The sequence below is a fragment of the Embiotoca jacksoni genome, unplaced genomic scaffold, assembly GCF_022577435.1.
Source record: "Embiotoca jacksoni isolate LCO1_2020_lvr unplaced genomic scaffold, fEmbJac1.0.p SCAF_26, whole genome shotgun sequence".
NCBI lineage: Eukaryota > Metazoa > Chordata > Actinopteri > Embiotocidae > Embiotoca > Embiotoca jacksoni.
In genome coordinates this window covers 3368494-3387883 of record NW_027185377.1, presented here as the reverse complement: position 1 = coordinate 3387883, position 19390 = coordinate 3368494, and the positions used below count along the sequence as shown (strand labels likewise).

General features: G+C 40.3%; 2 protein-coding genes and 1 non-coding gene across 5 annotated transcripts; 2 read left to right on the top strand and 1 right to left on the bottom strand.

Moving 5' to 3' along the window:
* The first annotated feature begins 689 nt into the window (after positions 1-689).
* Positions 690-8363, top strand: LOC138204717 (kelch domain-containing protein 1-like). 2 transcript variants are annotated; one of them, XM_069160151.1, is made up of 13 exons: positions 690-937; positions 1779-1849; positions 2232-2349; positions 3128-3240; positions 3446-3536; positions 3719-3817; positions 4080-4154; positions 4674-4732; positions 4859-4971; positions 5272-5344; positions 5660-5744; positions 6668-6747; positions 7996-8363. In XM_069160151.1, exons 1-13 carry the CDS (start codon positions 836-838, stop codon positions 8129-8131), a joined length of 1215 nt encoding a protein of 404 aa, XP_069016252.1. In that variant the 5' UTR covers positions 690-835; the 3' UTR covers positions 8132-8363. The 2 variants fall into 2 exon arrangements, with proteins under 2 accessions (XP_069016252.1, XP_069016254.1); XM_069160153.1 differs by lacking the exon at positions 7996-8363 and having other exon boundaries at positions 5845-6706.
* On the bottom strand, positions 8360-17363 carry LOC138204718 (LIM and SH3 domain protein 1-like). Of its 2 annotated transcripts, XM_069160154.1 has the most exons (8): positions 17181-17363; positions 15994-16088; positions 15060-15144; positions 12764-12871; positions 11522-11629; positions 9942-10011; positions 9718-9806; positions 8360-9158 (listed from the first exon to the last, which is right to left on the bottom strand). In XM_069160154.1, exons 1-8 carry the CDS (start codon positions 17247-17249, stop codon positions 8985-8987), a joined length of 798 nt encoding a protein of 265 aa, XP_069016255.1. In that variant the 5' UTR covers positions 17250-17363; the 3' UTR covers positions 8360-8984. The 2 variants fall into 2 exon arrangements, with proteins under 2 accessions (XP_069016255.1, XP_069016256.1); XM_069160155.1 differs by lacking the exon at positions 12764-12871.
* Positions 17364-18187: 824 nt separating this feature from the next.
* trnac-gca (transfer RNA cysteine (anticodon GCA)) lies at positions 18188-18259 on the top strand. The gene has a single exon. It is a non-coding gene; the product is annotated as a tRNA-Cys (tRNA).
* Positions 18260-19390: the final 1131 nt, after the last annotated feature.

Genomic DNA, 19390 nt, shown 5'->3' with positions numbered 1-19390 from the left:
AAATTGAACACAAACGTCAAAATCTGATAGAAACAAACAGACAATTTATATCCGAAAGGGTAAAAGGTCAAACTTCAAAATGTTTCTGGCCATTATGCAACTCTAAGGAGGGACGTTGGACGTGTTTCACATTTATATCGGAGACTGAATTGGTGACACTCGGTTATAGGAAAACAATATATGCAAGTGAATTATTAGAAAAACCTGTGATTTTTTTCCACCTCAGGACGAGTCGCTGTGAAGAAGGTCTGTTGTTGAGAAACATGCTGGACTCCAAAAGTTTGAGTTGCCAAATAGGGAAAACAAACAGGTGCAGCCAATCACAGCGCACCTGCATGCTCACGACGGAGGCCCATCTTTCAGTGACGTGATTGTAACGCGTTTCACCTGTTTGATGAGTTAACGTGTCAAATTCTCTTGTTGAACTGTTAACTTGAATCATAATGGCCTCATTATATTTTACTATATCTAGATGCAGGCTGCAGGAATTATAAAGCAATTTAAATAATAAGATACTTTAAAGACGTGTGCCACCCCCTGGTTTGCTGGTGCAGAGGTAAACCTCCGCAGAGATCACGGGACTGGGAGGAGGAACCAGCCTGAAAAACACGTTTCACTAACCCTCCAATCCAGTCGGCTTTTCTCTCTCTCTCTCTCAGCAGAAGCTCTAAATCAGTCAGGACTCTGAGCCTCCAGGACGTTCAAGCTTTAACACCCCTGTAAAAAAAAACAACAACATTTGAGTTATTTCTGTTTCTGAAGAGTTTTTTTTTGTTTTTGTTTTTGTTTTTGTGGCGGTGAAAGCGCTGACGGTCGGAGCGCCCCGGGTTCCGGGATGGATGCTGCCCGGACAGACGCGCCGGCGACCCCGCTGAAGAGGAGCAACCACACGGCGTTCACACACAACAACACCCTGCACGTCTGGGGAGGTTATCAGGTGAGAGAGCTGTCGGGCTGTAATTCTACCTGCGCAGGTAAATCAGCGAGCAGTCAGGAAACAAACGAGCCTTTTTTAAAAGTGTCCAGTTACTCCGGTGTTCATTTGAAATAAGACTACCAAGATTTAAGAGAGTGCAGAGATAATTAACTTGGATAAATGCCATATTTAAGAGTCACATTTCTTAGATAATGGCCTGCAGAAATGAACCAAAGACTTTTACTGACGACTTCCATGCACGTAAATCCTACTTTCATGTATTTATTTTCTTAAATGGTGAATTTTGGAGGTGGCAGTTTGTGCTGTCCAATATTTTGGCAAGCTTAATTGATCAAATTAGTTTGGGATAAGTGTTAAATACACCTCAATTTAAAAAAAAAAAAAAAAGCACCAGCAGCTGCGGCCTTCAAATCAAGCTAAAAATCTGCTTTTCGTTGTGCTTTGGTGTCCCTTAAACTGTCAGCTGGGTGTATAATCTGTGCACATTGATGTGGGGTGGGGGGAGAGAATGTCAAAATGGTCTCCAAAAGAAGAACCGGGGGGAGGAGGGGGCTTTTGTGAAACTTTACATGCAGGGACATGTTTCAACAAGGAAACCCATTTCTCAAACTGCACCTTGTTGCATCCAGATTGTTTCCATGTCCACAATTTCCATTTACGGGAGCAGAAAATAAAAAATGTAGGCGTGTGAATAGTTTGGCCAGATTTTGATGTCGGTGGCCTCTCGGAAGACAAAACTTTATTTTTTTTATTTGATAAAATGTGGGTAAAATAGTCTTTTTATTTTTTTTATTAAAATTATTTTCCTCCATGACTTCATCTGCTCTTTGTTTCCTCACAGGTAGTTGAAGGACAGGATGTCATGTTGCCCCATGATGAGATATGGCTCCATGATTTGGCCAGCGGGACCTGGTACGAAAGAAAGATGACCGTTATCAGCCGAGATGAAAGCTGTGTCACCTTGACATTTATAATCTGTGGATGTCCGCCTGTTTTTGATTTAAAATAGTTCTTTAAAAGCGGGATGAACACGGTACAGGCTCGATTTAAAGAGCAAAGATTACAGTTAAAGGGAGAATTTATCGGAAGAATTCAAATAAAAAACAGTCTTTTGTTGTTTTTTATGGTTATCTCAGTCAGGTGCAACGAGTTCTTGGTGTTTCTGTTGAAACCTCAGCCAACCCTCACCAGTGTTTACTTTACATAACGTGTGGGTTTCAAGGATTTACAATTGTTCGTCCTTCTCCCTGTTGCTGCGCTCGTTTCCGTTGTCCTGTGTGTTGTTGTGTGACAGGGAGCGGCGGGAGATCACAGGAGACATCCCGCCTGACTTATCGGGCTTCTGTGGCGCCAATATGAACGGCACACTCTACATCTTCGGAGGGTGGGACCCCGCCGGGTACTCCAACCAGGTGAGACCCCGCGGACGACCACGTTAGGCTCCTTTTGGGCCAAGTCACAGAGCTGGTAAATACTCGTGAGAGACGCTTGGCACTGTTTTGTAGGAGTCATTTATTTGTTTTTCTTAAGAGGTCCACATACTGGAATCGCTGTTTAATTGTGGATTTTGTGTATTATTTTGTGAATTTGTACGGCTGCTATCTCCCTTGTAAACGAGATTCTGCTCTCAATGGGACTTCCTGGTAAAATAAAATAAATAAATATCTATAAATTATACAAAAAATATTAAGTCTACTTCAAAATATTTCCAACATTTAGCCATTTTTCACAAGCGCAGACCCCAATTTTCCACTTAAATCAAAGGACTGAGCTGGAAATGACACGCTGTATATCCTTGCTGAGTTTAAAGCTACATATGTCGATTATATTTTTCTTATTTGGCATAACATCTGCAAGAAAATGTGTCATTTCTAGCTACATTAAGGATAAACTGAGCTGCAGCCTGTGAAACGGATTAAAAAAAAAACCTGCCTGAAGAAAACGAGCAGCTCATCCACCAACAAAACTGGAACGTCTCAACAATCATCAGAAGGATTGAAAATTCGCAACAACAGGATGGCTTGTATCAACTTTTCTAGCTTCGTGAGTTCAAAATTCACGCGCCTCCGATTTGATTTGCGATCAAATACGTGCAAAGCGGCCGTTGACACCAGCTGTGATCTATGTTTAGCATTTAATTAGCAGATCTTGGCATGCCGAGAGGCGAAGCTAAGCTGCCGTGTCTTGTAGATGTACAGCGTGGACCTCTCGGAGCAGCGCTTCTCGTGGAAGAGAGTGACCGACACCAAGGGATCGACGCCCTCCCCACGTTACAAGCACTCCTGCTGGACTCACAGAAACAGGTCGGTTCTCTCTGCGGGAGATCGCAAGGCATCCAAACTGCAGGGAACAAGCTCCACCCGCCCGTCACACCGCGAGGAACTCGTCGTTTTAATGACGCATTGTTGTTTAGTTGAGAGATATTTTAAGATTTGTTTTTTTGTCGCCGGTTTTCCTTTTAATTTAATTTGTGACTCGATGGTTTGCCGTGTTTGTTTTTTGGTGCAGATTAATCTACTTTGGTGGATATGGATGTAAAACCATCAGGGAGGTACGAGACACGTCGTCTTCAAGCTTCGTTTTGGACGAGATCTCCTGGGTAAGTGATCGTGATCACTGAGCCACGTAATTACTGTGTGAAAATACATTTATTTCTTATGGGTATTTATTTATTTATTTTTTTTTTTTAATAAATGCAAATAATGCAGAGATTTCATTAGTTAATCTTCTTCAGCATAAAACTGGTTGTTACTGATAATATTCCAAATTTTTGCCTTTTAGACGACAATCGGAGACGCGTTATTTCGGTGCTGGGGGTGGAACAACGAGGTCAACGTGTTTGACACGCACACTGCTACGTGGAGCATGCCGGAGACTGAAGTGAGGACAGCATCATGGTCTACTGATGTTCTTTTTCGGTCCTCTTCTGTACTTTCAGACGGTAACGGCATGCAGAGTGATTAGTCGGTTACGACTTGGGATGAAAACGATGCTGGAGTGTCGAAAAGAGAAAGTGTGGCAATAACTCCTTGAAAAACCACGACCCAAAACGCTCTGCAGATTTATGATGCTTTTGCAATCGTATACATGTATACATGCACCCTATCTTGGGTGTAATGGAGTGTGTTTCGTCTCCGTCCAGGGTCCTGCCCCTGTCCCGAGAAGCTGCCATGCCAGCGCCCTGCTGGGGAGCAAAGGTTACATCACCGGTGGTATGGTGAGCGGCTCGGTTACTAACGGGCAAAAGTATGCGGACACCTTTTGTACTTTTGGTAGTTTGGTGCAGCTTTTTCATTATTTCAGCTCGTCCTCGAAAGGGATGTCTTACTGCACCAACATGTTTCAGACAATGTTGTGGTAACATTTTGGGAGGGGAGGGCCCTTTTCCTGTTTCAACATCCCTTTCCTGTCGTGACATGGCGCTCCCCTCCCGCACGGACGCAGAGCCGGTAAAGAAACCTTTTGAGTTTGGTGTGGAAGAACTGAAACATCGGGCCTCATCGAAAAACCTTCAGGATGGACTGGTACACTGAATGTGAGCCAGGACCTTATCACTCAACATTAATGTTGGACTTAATTGATACGCATGACAGAAGAGTAATGGTTTTGTAAAGAGGTGTCACATACAGGTTCAAATGTTCAGGCGTCCACATACTTTTGTGCGTGCAGACTAATGTACACACTCCATTGAAAATACTTCCAGATCGGTCGGACTGTCTTTTCCTGTGTTTTGCAGGAGTTGGCAGAGTTGGACGTTTCCTGTTTAGACCTGGACACCTGGACCTGGACCAAATTGTAAAACTTCCTTCAATCTTATAAGCTTTTTTTTGTTGTTTGTTTTTTTTAAATGTATATTTTTAAACTCCACAGCTTTAGTTTTCAGTAACTTAACCGGCCACTGCTGCATTGTTTTTCACTCAGCGACATCCCGCCTTCGTGTGCACCTCTGGGCCGCTCGATGCACACCATGACGTCCGTGTTGCATAACGCGCTCTTTGTTTACGGCGGTCTCGGTATCGACGAAAACACTCTGAGTAAGCCCCGCCCACCAGAGCGATACCCTGCATTTTTGTGGTTGTTTGTCACCATTTTAACTTTCCAGCACACAAAATTAAGTGACTTCAAAACATTCAGTAAAGTCCCTCGGTACTCGGCCTGATGTCAAATGTTGAAACTAACAGGAAAAACACGTCATCTGCACGATTTTAACGATTCTCATCTAATTATATTCTTTAAATTTAAGTCTTAAAACAGAAGCTCGCTCAAGTGGGTGTTTTTATGATGTTCCTATGGTTCAGTCTGTGTTTGAACCACGTGTCTCTTCCTTTTTTTAGATGATGCCTGGCAGTTTGACACACAAACGAGAGAGTGGACCAAATTGAAGCACCCACACGAAGACAAGCCCAGGTAGACGGTTCTGCATGTTACAGCTCCCGTTTATGAAACGCTAAATGATGCAAACTTCAAAAGAAACCATAATACGAGATATTTCACTTTAGTGAACATCTCTTTCATCTTTCACAATGATTCCCCCCCCCCCCCCCCCCCACTGAATCTCATTATTCTTCTGCTTTGCTTCCAACGATGCACAAAACCGATGACATAAATCTGTCGTCCATCTCTGCGGTATCGGTCTATCTGGATCTCGTAAGCTCGAGGTGTCGTCTCCAAACGAGTGTGTGATTTTTTTTATTTTTTTTTTCCTATTTATTCGCCCGTCAGGGTTTGTCACACGGCGTGCCTGGGAAGTGACGGCGACGTCGTGGTGTTCGGGGGAAGTAGCAACCTCCGCATCCTCAGAGACTCGGTACGACATGAAAGATGGTCAATTGCTCTTTTTTTTGTTTTGTTTCTATTTGTTGTCGCAAAAACTCGAGTAAAGTGTTTTTTGTTTTTTCCTCTTCCAGACTTGAGCCAAGAAAACTGCGGCGTTCCACCTTTCTGAATACGATACCCTTAAATCCCTTTTACTTCTGTGATGTAATTTGCTGAGTGGACCAATTATAGCACAGCCATTAGGTAGAAGTGCCGCGTTAAGAAATCTTAAGTGGTTTAAGGACTCAGACTGTGACGTGCACATGCACTACGTGGCAATGATTTCCCATGCGTGTGTTGAAACTTACAGCGTGAGACTGTAAGGTCAGCGGTCACACTCTTGTCAGGCTGCAGCTTTAGCATGAATGCTAATGTCAGTGTGGTATAGCAGGTGTCATGTTTACCATTGCAGCTCAAGTTCGTATACTATCTTTGGCTAATTATCCATAAACAGTCTTCAAATTAGCTGAGCATGATGGGAATGTTTTTGGTGACTTTTTAAAAAAAAAAAACAATTTTTTTTTTTTTATTTTTTTTTTTTTTTAAATACATGCAAAGTATGTGCATTTTCACCGGTTGGTGGCTCTAAAGGAAAAGCTAATGACCAGCAAATTTATTGAATATTAATTCCAGTAGGTGATCATAATTTTGTTGATATTTCACTTTTTGTGGGAACCTTTTCAATATTTGTTGAGATTTCTGTCTGAATTAAAGTGGCACAGCAAAAATCAGAATCATGCTGATACCATAACTAAAAAGCAAAAGGGTTTCATTTTGCTTTTTTTGGTTTAAAAAAAAAAAAAACCTTTTTGTTGTTTGTATCTATTTTAAAAGGCTGAAAATATATAAGTAAAGAAATCAGGATTTTTACGTATCGTCCAATCTAATGTGATTATTGAATCCTACCGTTGTCAGGTGGCCGTTCTGAGGGCTCCGTCACAAAACCACTGCAGTGACGTGTTCATCTTCCAGACGCAGCCGTACTCTCTCTTCAGGTAACAAATTAAAACCAGCCATCAGCTCTGAATCCAGATTGTCGTTCAGTTTCTCGTGTTGCGTTGGCGGTCGCTTGCGCGTCGTCACCGTCCGCACGTGCGATTAAGCAGTTTTACCAAAGTCCAGAGAGACGCTTTAAACACTCGCAGCTATTAAAGCTCTGAGCTGCACGGCCGGCTCGCACGCGGCCGAGGACGTGGTGTTGATGCCAATGAGCTTTACCTTGTTCTCCTGCGTGGGGACACGAAGGCTGTGGCACGTTCACGGGAACCGGTCGGATTAAAGTCGCTCACTTGAGTGTAAAGTGGCGTTCGGTGAGTTTTATCGCAGCGCATGTAACAAGTTTGGAACATTTTGCACCATAAACAGAAGAAATATTTCTTGCTACAATGAGGTGAGGATGAGACTCCTAGTGGCACTGAGTGGTATTGCACTTCGGCATCGCCCTTACGTTGCAGATCGAGAAACTACTTTTTTTTTTTTTTTTTTTTTATAGTCTATGGGTCTCTGATGCTATACTAACATTAGCATGCACCATAGTCGGTGCACTGCTTTCTTAGCAAACATGTTCTTATTTTAATTTAGCGTGTTAGTCTGAAAAGTAGCCTGTTTGGGAACTTTTCTTCCCAAACACCAAGAACAGCTGAGGCTTATGGAAATGTTTAGCATGTGTTAAATAATAAACTAACGTATTGCAACGACCGCTAATCGCTCATACAATGTCCAATGAATTAACTGTAATGAGATGCAGAGAATAAGAGGAGCTTAACTTCCACAGTACTCAAGTTAAGAGATCACTGAAGGTATTCAAATGAATCCTGAAAACTTGAACACGTTTACCAAATTTCATGGCAACCTATCCAACAGCTGTGAAGACATTTCACCCTAAAATATCGACATTATAGTAACTCTGCATTAAAAGGATCAGTGAAATATCTTGCTATTAAATTTGTTCCATACATTGATGGTTGATAGAGGATGAACTCGAAAGAATATCCACACTTTACTGCTTTTAATTTTTTTTTTTTAAGGCTTGTTGAAGTATTATTATTGTTCTTTCATGCAGTTTTACGAGTGTAAACTCTGCAAACAGACCACAAACGTGCAAAAGCCGCCACACGGCACGTCAGTTATGTAAAACTCGAGTCATTTTTCAAGCCCACAACTCCAGTCACTCATGAATGAGTTAAACCTGAATGCTTTCGATCTGCATCCGAACACGCTGCGTGTTCTTCTCTCCTCTGCAGACTGTGTGAGGATTTCATCGGAGGAAACCCGGAGCTGTTCAAGAAGCTGCTCGACTACCTGCCGTCCAAACTGCAAAGGAAAATCAACAAGAGAGTGGCCTATTTCTCCGCTGCCAAGCTGAGCGTTACAGCTTGAAGAGGACTTTTCTTTTTGTTTTGTTTGTTTGTCGTGACGTGATTCTGAGCCAGTCGATACTTGGGAGAACCGTTTAAATTTTTTATGTGGTGAATAATCTTTGGTGCTAAAGTCCCCGTTTTTAACTGAAGAGACTTTGTTTACAAATACTGACTTTATTTTAAACACCCAGTTAAGGTAAACTTTTACTCCATTTAACTGTTTGATGTTTTTGAATAAAGATAAGTATTTCACATGATACTGTGATGTTTATTATCACCTCCACAGTGGGAAAAAAAATGCTGCAGAACAAAAGCATACATGAAGCAAAAAAAAAAAAATCAATTCAACACGCATAAATATTCCACTTTTAATCAGATCAGCTCAAATGACTTAATCATAAGATGTATGATTTATCTTTCGCAAATTCACATCAAACCAGTGTTTTATGAGATTTACAAGCAGTTAGTTACGACGACGGTTAGAGAACGTATAAACGGTTTGATTTGACACTTGAGCCGCAGCTAAGGCTGCATTTACTGCTGAGGAACATGGACATAAAAAGGTAAATGTTACCTGAGAAAGATACAAAAATCATATAGGTGTGAAATATTGTAGTAAACTTGTCGATTATCGTTCTTTTTGTGAATGCATTAACTATGATTTCCTCATTTCCCATTGTTACAGACAGAATACCAAAACCACAATCTCTTTAATTACGTTTGAAAGTCCCATTTCTAACAAAAAGGCAAAGTAGAACCAGGCAGGGATGTTTAAAAAAAAAAAAGAAAAAAAAAAAGATTTCTTCATTTGCAAAAGCTGATTATGAAGCCTGACTGCAGGTGGTGGACCAACTGATGTCTGTTTGTCTGTCTCACACGGGTCGGACGTAGTTAGCGGGCAGCAGGCCGCGCTGCCCCGTGCGCTGGTTGCATCCGAACATCCACCCCTCGTCGATGGGCTCCACGTCTAAGATCAGATCGCCTTCCTGGAGGGAAACTTCATCTGCCTCTGCTGCCGTGTAGCTGTATAAGGCCTGGTAGCGCTTCTGAGTGAAACAAACACACACACACAAGATTCACAGACATATAATAGAGCATAAAGAGCATAAAGAGTCTAAATAATGGAATAATTTGCATTGAATTTCCCAACATGCCATAAACACTTTCATCCAACATATACTGCACAGATACATTTACAAACTACACATGTAGCTTCCAGAGACTAAAAACACACCCATAAATATGTTCACACACAAATGCACAGGAACACATACACACTTTGGAAATGATAAAAAAAAAAGAAGCAAATCAGAGACTTTTGTCGACAAACTTAAAAACTAAAACACTATCAAGCATCGTCACGAGACTGAAAAACAACAATACAATTTTATGTAAAAAACATTTTTTAAAGTAAAAAAAAAGTTGAGTAAAACACAAACACACACACAGTGTCACGCCAACAGCATGTAATACAGCCGCCAGCCCACTAGAGGACTCGTGGTAGCTGCTGTGTAGCTACATATGGATTTTTGAATGAGAATGATCATAATAATCGGAGCGTCCACATACTTTTGGCCATGTTGTGTTTCCATGTCTTGGCCTTACCCCTCCACTATGTGGTGCTACTGCAGCAGGGCGCACTGGTCCAGCGGGCTGACTGAATCTCTCAGGGTTGAGTGGTTGCTCCTCATAGTCTACACACACACACACACACACACACACACACACACACACGCACGCACACACACAGAAAGTTAATACACATCTTCAAAGGTAAATACCATTTTTTAGAGGACTACAGTACTTCAGTGTGTAATGATACGCCTCACCTTGTCTGTTTTCAGGAGGAGGTGCGTCGCTTCTAATCTTGCTCCTCTCAAATTCTTCGTGGTACTTTATCTACACACACACACACATACACACACACACACACACACACACACACGCACACACACGCACACACACGTACACACACACACGTACGTTGAATCCATGAGGTGCACTGAACTCTCACATTTGACTGTTCACCCTCGACTAGTCGTTCCTCTGTGAGAAGCGGCTCACCATTTTAGGAGGTGCTGAGAGATGCCGAGGAGATCTCAGTTTCAGAGGCAACAGTTTCAGAAGAGAAACAAATCGCTCTGTCTGCTCTCAGCTTTCATATTCATATTTTAGAAGAAAAGCCATTCAAAAAAGATTTAAAGTATGAAATTAAATGTTTACACAAAAGCAAATAGTTTTAGAGTTTCTTAAAGAATCAAATAAATACCTTTATTGATCATCCTGTAATACAATATCTTACATCCTCACGGTTAGTGTTCAAATATGTTATTTTGTTGACAGCATTACTAAGTGTTGATTCATGTTTTTGTCAACAAATATTGCTCCTTTAATGTGCACCAATATGAGAAGCTGGTGTATAAACATATGACTGAAACTATAGTTAAACAGTTGTAATATAAAATAAGTTTTCATAGTACTCACATATAATTGTTTACAAACACTGTACCTTAATAAACATCCTTATACAACTACATTATAAGGCATTAAATGTCTTGACATTACTTCTAATTATAAAATTGATCATCCAATGCAAAACAATGTTTTTTATTCGCTTTAAAAACCTCTTTGGTGTTATATTATATGAATATAAATGATGATTAGAATATTTTAGAGAGGGTTTTGGCACAACCGCTGTAAAATGTATTGGAATGAAGTTCCAGGTTTTTAGGGAAGAGGATGAGGAAACTGTTGCAGCCCCTTGTGACCTCAGCAAACCGCAAGAGGACAAAACAGAAACAAGATTTTGTGGGAAAAATACTGGAGGAAGAGGGATGCATTAAAAAAAAAAAAAAGTAAATATATAAAAAAAAAGTAGGAAGACTGGGTGGAAGAAAAAGATACAACCAGCTGTGTTTGTGTGTGCGTGTGTGTGTGTGTGTGTGTGTGTGTGTGTGTGTGTGTGTGCGCGCGTGTGTGTGTGTGTTTCAGTGTGGTATGCATGCCTCTGTATGTGTGGAAAGCATTTCACTTTGTCTCCACAGCTGAGAGACTTTTGACCATATAGGGCAGCTGCTCCTCCGTGGACGAGGAGAAATGTCTGAAATGCGCCTGTGTGTCTCTGCAGGATCGTACTCGGACATCTTTTCTCTGCAGCACTTTGTTCTCTCTGTTCACGTCTCGGCTTTGTGGAACTGAACTCGTCTGCAAATATTAAGAGTCCTGCTGTGAAAGCGCTCCTGGTATTATGTTTTGGGAAACTAAAAAGGCTCGTTTGTTATCCGCTGAATCTCCTTCTTGTATGTGGCCATGATAAGTGAAATACAGACCAGATGTTTCTCTGTGAACTTGGATAAAGAAAGATTTTTGTTCTCCGCACAGCATTAGAAGAAACTTTTAAGACACTCACATCACTGATCTGCTCTTGCGTCTTCTTCAGTCTCTGCATCTCCGGAGTGTCGGTCACCACGCTGAACCCTTTGCCCTTGTTCTTCTCAAAGTCCTCCTTGTAAAGGGCCTGCAAACATCAGTCTCATTTTAGAGGAATAGTTTGAAGCCTTTGGAAAACTCTGCTTCCTGAAGGAGATTTAGATGAGATGATTGATACCGCTTTAACCCTTTCCACCCCGGATGTCCATGGACTATATGTAGAAATGAACGCAGCCTACAGGTCTAATACAGAAGTACCTTAAAGTGAAATACCACTAAGGGCCACTAGGGGCTGGCTGCAAGAAAAAGGCTCCTATAATCTCCCATTCAACTTTATAAAGTCAATAAAAAAAAATTCACAATTTGTTAAATTCTCTCCTTGTGATCAGTGTTCTTGTTCTTGTCTTGTTATGAAACGTTATAACAGTTAAAGCTCTTATTTACTCCTTAAATGACAGTTCTGATGAGGTGGAATTAAAAATGTCAGTTTTTCCTTCTTTTTTTTTTTCGCCTGGTAATAATAAGTTGTATTCTAGAAATGCAAAACAATAAACACATGCATGATTTTATCTTTGATATATGAGAAATAACCAGAGTTGTAAGATGATGCTGCGTTCAGGGCCAGTCGGCATCAGTTAAGTGACATCTTTATGCTGTAAGATGCAGAGTAAAACACTACAAAAGTAAAACCTCTCTCTTCCCACAGGGACAGTGTTTCCAAGTTGTTGTTTTTTCTTATAACCCCTCAATATAAAGTGATGTCTACTTGTAATATTCTCTTCGAAGACATTTTCTCTTTTATTTTGAAAAAGTGTCAAAAAGGAAAACTTAATGGTTTTTCACAAGAACAAGCAAAAAATTAAAGATTAAGTCTGATAATAAATATTATTTTGACCAACAGCTGCCCTTTTCTGGTTTATGGGTCCTCTTTTGCACTTGATGATGAATCCAACATAACCTGAACGCAGCATCGGATCAACACCACTTATGAATGATTTAACAAACACGTAAACAAACAGATCTTATTGAAGCCCCATGCAGACATGCAGACACAAACATGGTTAGAAGTCAGAAAGACGTCACATCTAAAACTCCCTAAAAAGGAGGGAAAGGAGGTCGACGGATGAACATTCATGACGCTGTAGAGGTAACAAATAAATGTCAGATTCAGAGGTCTGAGAGTATTAAATGCTCGGCGGGCTTTGAGGTGAACCGGACATACGTGACTGATCTGGTCCTGTGTCTTCTTCATTCTCTGCATCTCCGGCGTGTCGGCCACCACGCTGAACCCTTTGCCCTTGTTCTTTTCAAAGTCCTCCTTATAGAGCGCCTGCAAATTTGGTCATTCATCAGGATTCAGGGAAACTCAGTCTATAGTGCTCATTTTGATCTCAGACAAAAAAGGGGGTTCAGGAAGACAGATGAGCCTAAACAGGGTTATACGCTTTAACAATGGCCCCAAATAGATGTTAAGATTAGTTGTTTTTAACTCGGCCTGAATCAGAAACACAGATAAACACGCTCGTGGCGGGTTTTTTTTAAGCTGCTATTTGTCACATTTCCTTGTGAGTTTAGGCCTCGGCGAAACACTCGCAGCATTAAAACAAAACTAAAAGTGTTTATTTGAAAGTAAATCTGACACCCCACACGTCGCACACACACACACACACACACACACACACACAATGAGTCACGTCCCTGCTATGAGGAATATGCTGCCTCGGTGAGAGAGCTCCACTGCCGGGACTTTTATGGGTATAAAGAATGAACTGGGTTGGTTGGATGAAACCGGAGGAGAGGACGGAGAGAGAGAGAAGGAGAGAGGGAGAAGGAGGAGGAAACGTTTTCTGGTGTACATTTGATCTTGATGTCATCGTAACAATTATGTAGCATAACAACTCAGTGATGTTACACGATTGTTTCAAATGGTTTTTAACCAAAAATGGAGCCACGATCGCACCAGTTTGTGGTGTTACATCAGGTGCTGAAGTGTAATGAAACATCCCACTGCTCAGATTTCATTTATTTCATTGCGTGCTTTTAATTCCCCGAGTATATTTTCTCCCGTGCACGGGGTTTCGTAGTTTTCCCTTCTTCTGTGCTTCCAACCAAACAGTTATGCAGATGTTTCACCCGCGTGGTTTCTTTTCTTTACGCACGTTTCCACACAAACCTTCAAAAACAGGACGATGGTGATGGATTTTAATCTGATGTCATGTCGAAGCATGTAATACACCCGTCGGTCCACTAGAGGACAACGTGTCAGCGTCAGGTTTTGTTTCGTCTCTGCGGTGGTTAGATTTAGAAAAAAAGATCCTAGTTTGGGTTCAAATTAGTAGTTTTAAGATAAGTAAGGTTATGTACATCATTTCATGTAAATCACTTAACGTACGTTACGTAAGTTAAATTCGCCACATGACCTCTGTCATCAATCAATCTGTGGTATGAGTTATTAATTGTTATTCATTAGTGACCCAACAGCAATTTGTTATCTGTAGTATAAAATAGTTTAAATAAAGATGTCTGTCCTGCAGATTTTTTTCTCGCAGGTGAAGAATAATTTGGAGTCTTTTAAATATGCATATCATACTTTGGGAAACAAGTTTATTTGTGTTGTTTCAGAGATTACCTAGCATTATGCCAAAATAGGAAATTAGCCTATTTTAGCATAAAGGCTGGAAGCAGCGAGAGACAACCAGCCTGACTCTCTCTATAGATGAAACCAAACGTCCACCAATAAGCTCACACAATCAATGCATCTCAGCTGTTTAATTTCTGCACATGCAGACATGTAAAAATGACAAACAGTGGTTATTTGTTGTAACAGTTTCTCGGAGAACAAAACAGGTCAAAGGTGAAGCAGTATTCAGGTCACCAGATTCTCCTCTTCTCTGTAGATTTGAAGCGTCTTAGAGTCTGCGAGTGTCCTACAAACACTTTGCAGACACGCGGCCTTAAATGGACATAAACTAACTTTTCTCTACCTTTTGCAGGAGAAGAAAAAGCTTCACCTCCAAATGTTGAGTGACATGAAAATCCTCAAAGAAAAGTTGAAACTGTAGAGAAATCTTTTTAATTTTTGCGTGACTTGGAGAGCTCATCCCCTTTGTTCAGATTAAACTGCTGGCGGTGAGATCAGATTAGAGCGTAAAAACAGTTGAGCCGGTGCCACATGACAGACTGAGAGGAAGAGTGTATCCAGGTGTCAAATGTATAACACAAGAAACATTTCTACCTCATATACGTCAGATTTGATTGTGCTGTAAAAGTAAAATTTTAAATCTTAACGTCAAAGTTAAGCTCTCTTGCTCTTATTTTTTTTTAGCATTGGGTCAAAGGGCTCATTTGATTTAACTGAAGGAGAGCAGACAGGTGCGTCCTTGTTTCCTGCTGTGAGGCCGCCGAGTGAAGGAAACGGATCCACCGAGGCCACGATGACCCAACGAGATTAGAAGAAGAAAACCGGGACAGAGCAGGAAAGAGAGCAGAGAGGGAGGACCGATCCGGGAGGCGCTCACCTGACTGTTGAGCATGCTCTGTTGTTTGAGACGCAGATTCTCGGGGGTGTCGGTCACTATGGTGAAGGAGGTTTTGGGGTAATGCCTGGGAGAAAACACAGGAGAAAAAAAAAGAAGCACATAAGAATTCCCAGACGTGTCACGCATTCAGCTGCTGAAGTTAAATGGCTTTAAAACAGAAACAGAACAAAACAAAAAAACATATTTCTGCTGCACAAATGGTCCAGATTTTCTCTAATCTTCGCGTTGCTTCCCATAAATCAGCAGATCATTTTACCTCTTCGTAATTTTGTGTCAAGTGGTATACCGTATTGCATTTTAAGTTTTCCTTGCAACTGTTTTTATTTCATTGGGGTTTTTTTTTTAGGACGGGGGAGGATTTCATTTGCTAATTTCTGCATTTCATTTTTGTGTCTTTTAATATATAGACTCACAAATGCATGAGAGAAAATGTCCTCAATGTCACAAGTTTGCAAATATGTGCCAGGACTGAGGTTGTTTTTGAATCAAGATGCAGCCAAACTCTCCTCTTCAGGTTACGATGGCTGGAGACACGAGTCAGTCTGTCTGTTCACACTTCTCTTTTTCCATCACTTCCACACGCTGCAGCATCTCCTGTCCATCCGTGTGTCTCAGCCACCTCAGACATTACAGCCTACTCATGTCGTGACAGCTTTTATTTGTGATCGAAAAGCACTCAAGAAAAAGAAAACTTCTGATGCTTCTGGCAGTTATCAGATAACATAAAATAAGATTAACACTGTAAAAAAGACAAATAAAAGATGTAATATAGATGTATGATAATACATATTGTAACTTTGTTGTCACAGTTATTAGTTGAAATATTTTGTCTGGAGTCTGGATGTCACTCCTGCTCATTCGTGGTTACGTAATAATTCAACCAATCAGGATGAGGCGTGCTGTGAACACTCACATACTGCAGTAAGGTCTCTTCTCAAAGCCTTTGTAGTTGTTCATGCTCAGGGCCATCTTGCAAACCTCACAGCTGAAACAACCTTTGTGCCAGTACTAGAAAAAAGAGGACAGAAAATAGTCAGAGATAAAGCGTCAAATCTGTGACAAAATTCATTTCCATCCACTGAAGTGAAAGCCTGTGTTAACCTGTTAAAGAAACACGACAGAAATCGAAGTCAGTCTCACTGATTGTTAACATAATAAACTTGATATCAGTTAAAACAAGGATTTGTTGTAAAATGCTGTTACATAAGACCAGTGCTTGTGCTGCCAGTCTGTTTCTCCCATTTCTACACTGAACAAGAGCCAATAAGTGAAGGTTGCGGCACAAAACGACCAAATCAGAATGAATAATCTGAGTTTAGATGCATATTTGAACCCGTGCAGGATGTATGGCTGCACTCCAACTTCCCCTGGAACCGTTTCAAGAGATTTATCGGTCACCAGAAGGAAACACCTAAATTACAAAAGGGTGTTTTTCTGTTTGTGCAAAAACTATTTTAATATATAAACAATCATCAGATATATATATATATATATAAAAACTTTCCCATGTGGGTTATTCTATGCTCTTTATGGTGCATTCACCATCACAGAAGAAGTCACTATTTTGCTTCTATTGTGTCCTTTAATTGATTCAACTAATAGAGACTGTTGCAGTAATCATGCTTTGTTCTTATCTGGTTATACCAGATATGATCATCTAAACAAGCTGATGATAAATTAAAAAAAAAGCCACAGACACACTTTGTCCTTTTTAAAGGTAAAGATAATGTAAGTTTGTGCTACACTTATATTGCGTGAAACATCAGAGAAAAAGATTCCATGGAGTGCACAAAAACACAATATTAATATAATGTGAGATATGCACCACCATAACAGCAACTATTATCCTACAAAACAGTTGGAGGAAAAAAAAAAAAAAAAGACCTTTCCCTCTTAAGTAGTCTACTCTCTCTGACCACATTTTTAAACATTTTGACAACTTTAAAGGGTTGCATTTTAATCAAAAACCCTTTAATAGGTTAGGGTTAATTAAAACTAATTTGAATTTAAAACATCCACCAAAAAAAAAAAAATCACAATCACAAGCTACTTGCAGATATTAGTGTAATTTGGAAATAATTTAGACTTGTATCACCTTACCTTATCAAGACAATTAATTTTTTCTGTTGGGTAAACTGGTTTATTGCATCTCCCACATGGTGGATTCATGATCTCAGCGGCGACTCACACCACAAAAAAAATAAATACAAAATAAAACAAATATTCCCTGGTCCGGTTAAAAGTGTTCAGAAGGGAGAAATGGGCTGTGATGGGCAAGTGGGAACCGAACCGTCCAGTTTGTCTGCAGGCATCTCAATTAATATACTGACTGGACTTGTAGGCGAGGAGGAGTCAGGCGTGCAGCATGGACCTCTTATGGTGCCTTCAGGAACCGTCCGATATAAGCACTTTAACTTGTTGTAGGTGGATAATAAGTTGACACACCGACGTAGAAGGGGCATCCAGGTTGTATAAAGATTGTAGGGCTTTGCAAAACTGTTGAACATTATCGAGTTGTATTTATGTGTCCTGATAAAGGTTTATGAACTACGGAATTTCTGCGCAGTACCTGAAGGCAGCATCACTTGAATCACAAGGATCCTTAAAAGGAGTAGAAAGTTACACGCAACATAATGTACTGTAATAAAGCTTAAAATACATTAAAACCAAGTCAAACATATTTGATGGTAAGACTGCATTTGTTTAGGAGAAAAAAACAATAAGATTACAAAACCAAGTGAAGTCTATGGGCTTTAAAGAAGAGTAGGTTTTGTAGTCTTGCATATTTACCTCAGTATTAACCAGTGTTGAAGCCAACACGAAGTCAACAGCAAAAAATATTCACAATTATGTGAATAACTCGGAAATAGCTGAACTATTGACAGGTAAACTTAGTGTAACTGGCGCCCTCTTCCGGTCAATGAGATAAATTGCAACCACATCTGCCATCTTGTTTTCACTGTCAACGTTAAGTTAAAAGCTTCATTATGGTTTAAACCAGGCAACACATACTAACACGCACTGTATTATACCGTAATACAAAATAAACAAATAGATGTCTCTGGCTTTATGTTTAAATACACAACTCTTCGCCAGTGATAGACATCGGGGGTATAGCTCAGTGGTAGAGCATTTGACTGCAGATCAAGAGGTCCCCGGTTCAAATCCGGGTGCCCCCTCTTTTCGGCAAGTTTGTAGAATTTGTCCATTTATTTATGGACACAGGGTCCACATAGGAAATGATTGATCATTCAACGTTATAGTGAAGTTATTTATTAGTTAACAGCGTAAGTATAATCCATACCTGTGTCGTATGATTCCTTGGTTCACAAACTTATTCGAGCATCACTTGGACTCTACCAACCCTCCCCCACCCAATTTGAATGGTATGATCCACCTCTTCTACATACCGTCTTAATGTTGCTCTAAAGTTTTATTTGCTCCAGGTGGCTAATTAAAGTCCCAAAAGTGTTATTTACCTTCGTTCAGCCTGATCATGTCCGTCCATCGAAATGTAAGTCATCCACTGAGATAACTTATTTTTTGTTCAACATTTGCTAAAATAATTTGAGTGTTTTTGTTAGTCAAGCTGGCTAAATAACTTTCCGGAAATTACCTTTTAACCTGTGCAGAGTCTGTGTCCAATACCTTTCAACCTCCATTTGTCATTATTAGTCGTGTGCAAAGCTTATTGTATTTTTTGTTGTGAAGTTTACCAATAGTTATTCGAGTTATGTTGACTAATTCAGTTCCCTACAAACATTTGGGAATATCTGTCTCAGCTCGTTATAACAGCTGAATTTTCAGGCCTCTATTTTCGGATCAGTCTGCGGGTTGTTAGATGTGTTGTGGTCTTATGGCTCCATCATGTGGCGATGTTATACGTTTTTAATTTGTCTTTCCTGTCATTTATAAATCACCCACACATACAACAGTGTTTAAGTCAATTTTGGATCTTACTCCACTTGGATAAATCACTTCAAATGTGGACAGATTGGATATAAATAATTACTATTGTTTATCATCAAGGAGGGGCAGATATTCGTAAATTGGTGGGACATCAAACTTACACCCACAATTCAATGAATTTGATGGGAGCACAGTTGAATTAGATGCAGAGAAGATGCAGTATTAATGTGAAAGTGAGCAAAAAAAAAAACATGTGGGACTATTATGTTTGTACCTTGAAGGGACTTTTCCTGTAAATTTGAGAGCTCATTCACTCCATAATCAAAAATTATAAGAGATGACGGGGTGGCTTACGTGATGCTTTTAGTACTCATTATTCATTTAGAAAGGCCTCTCTTGAA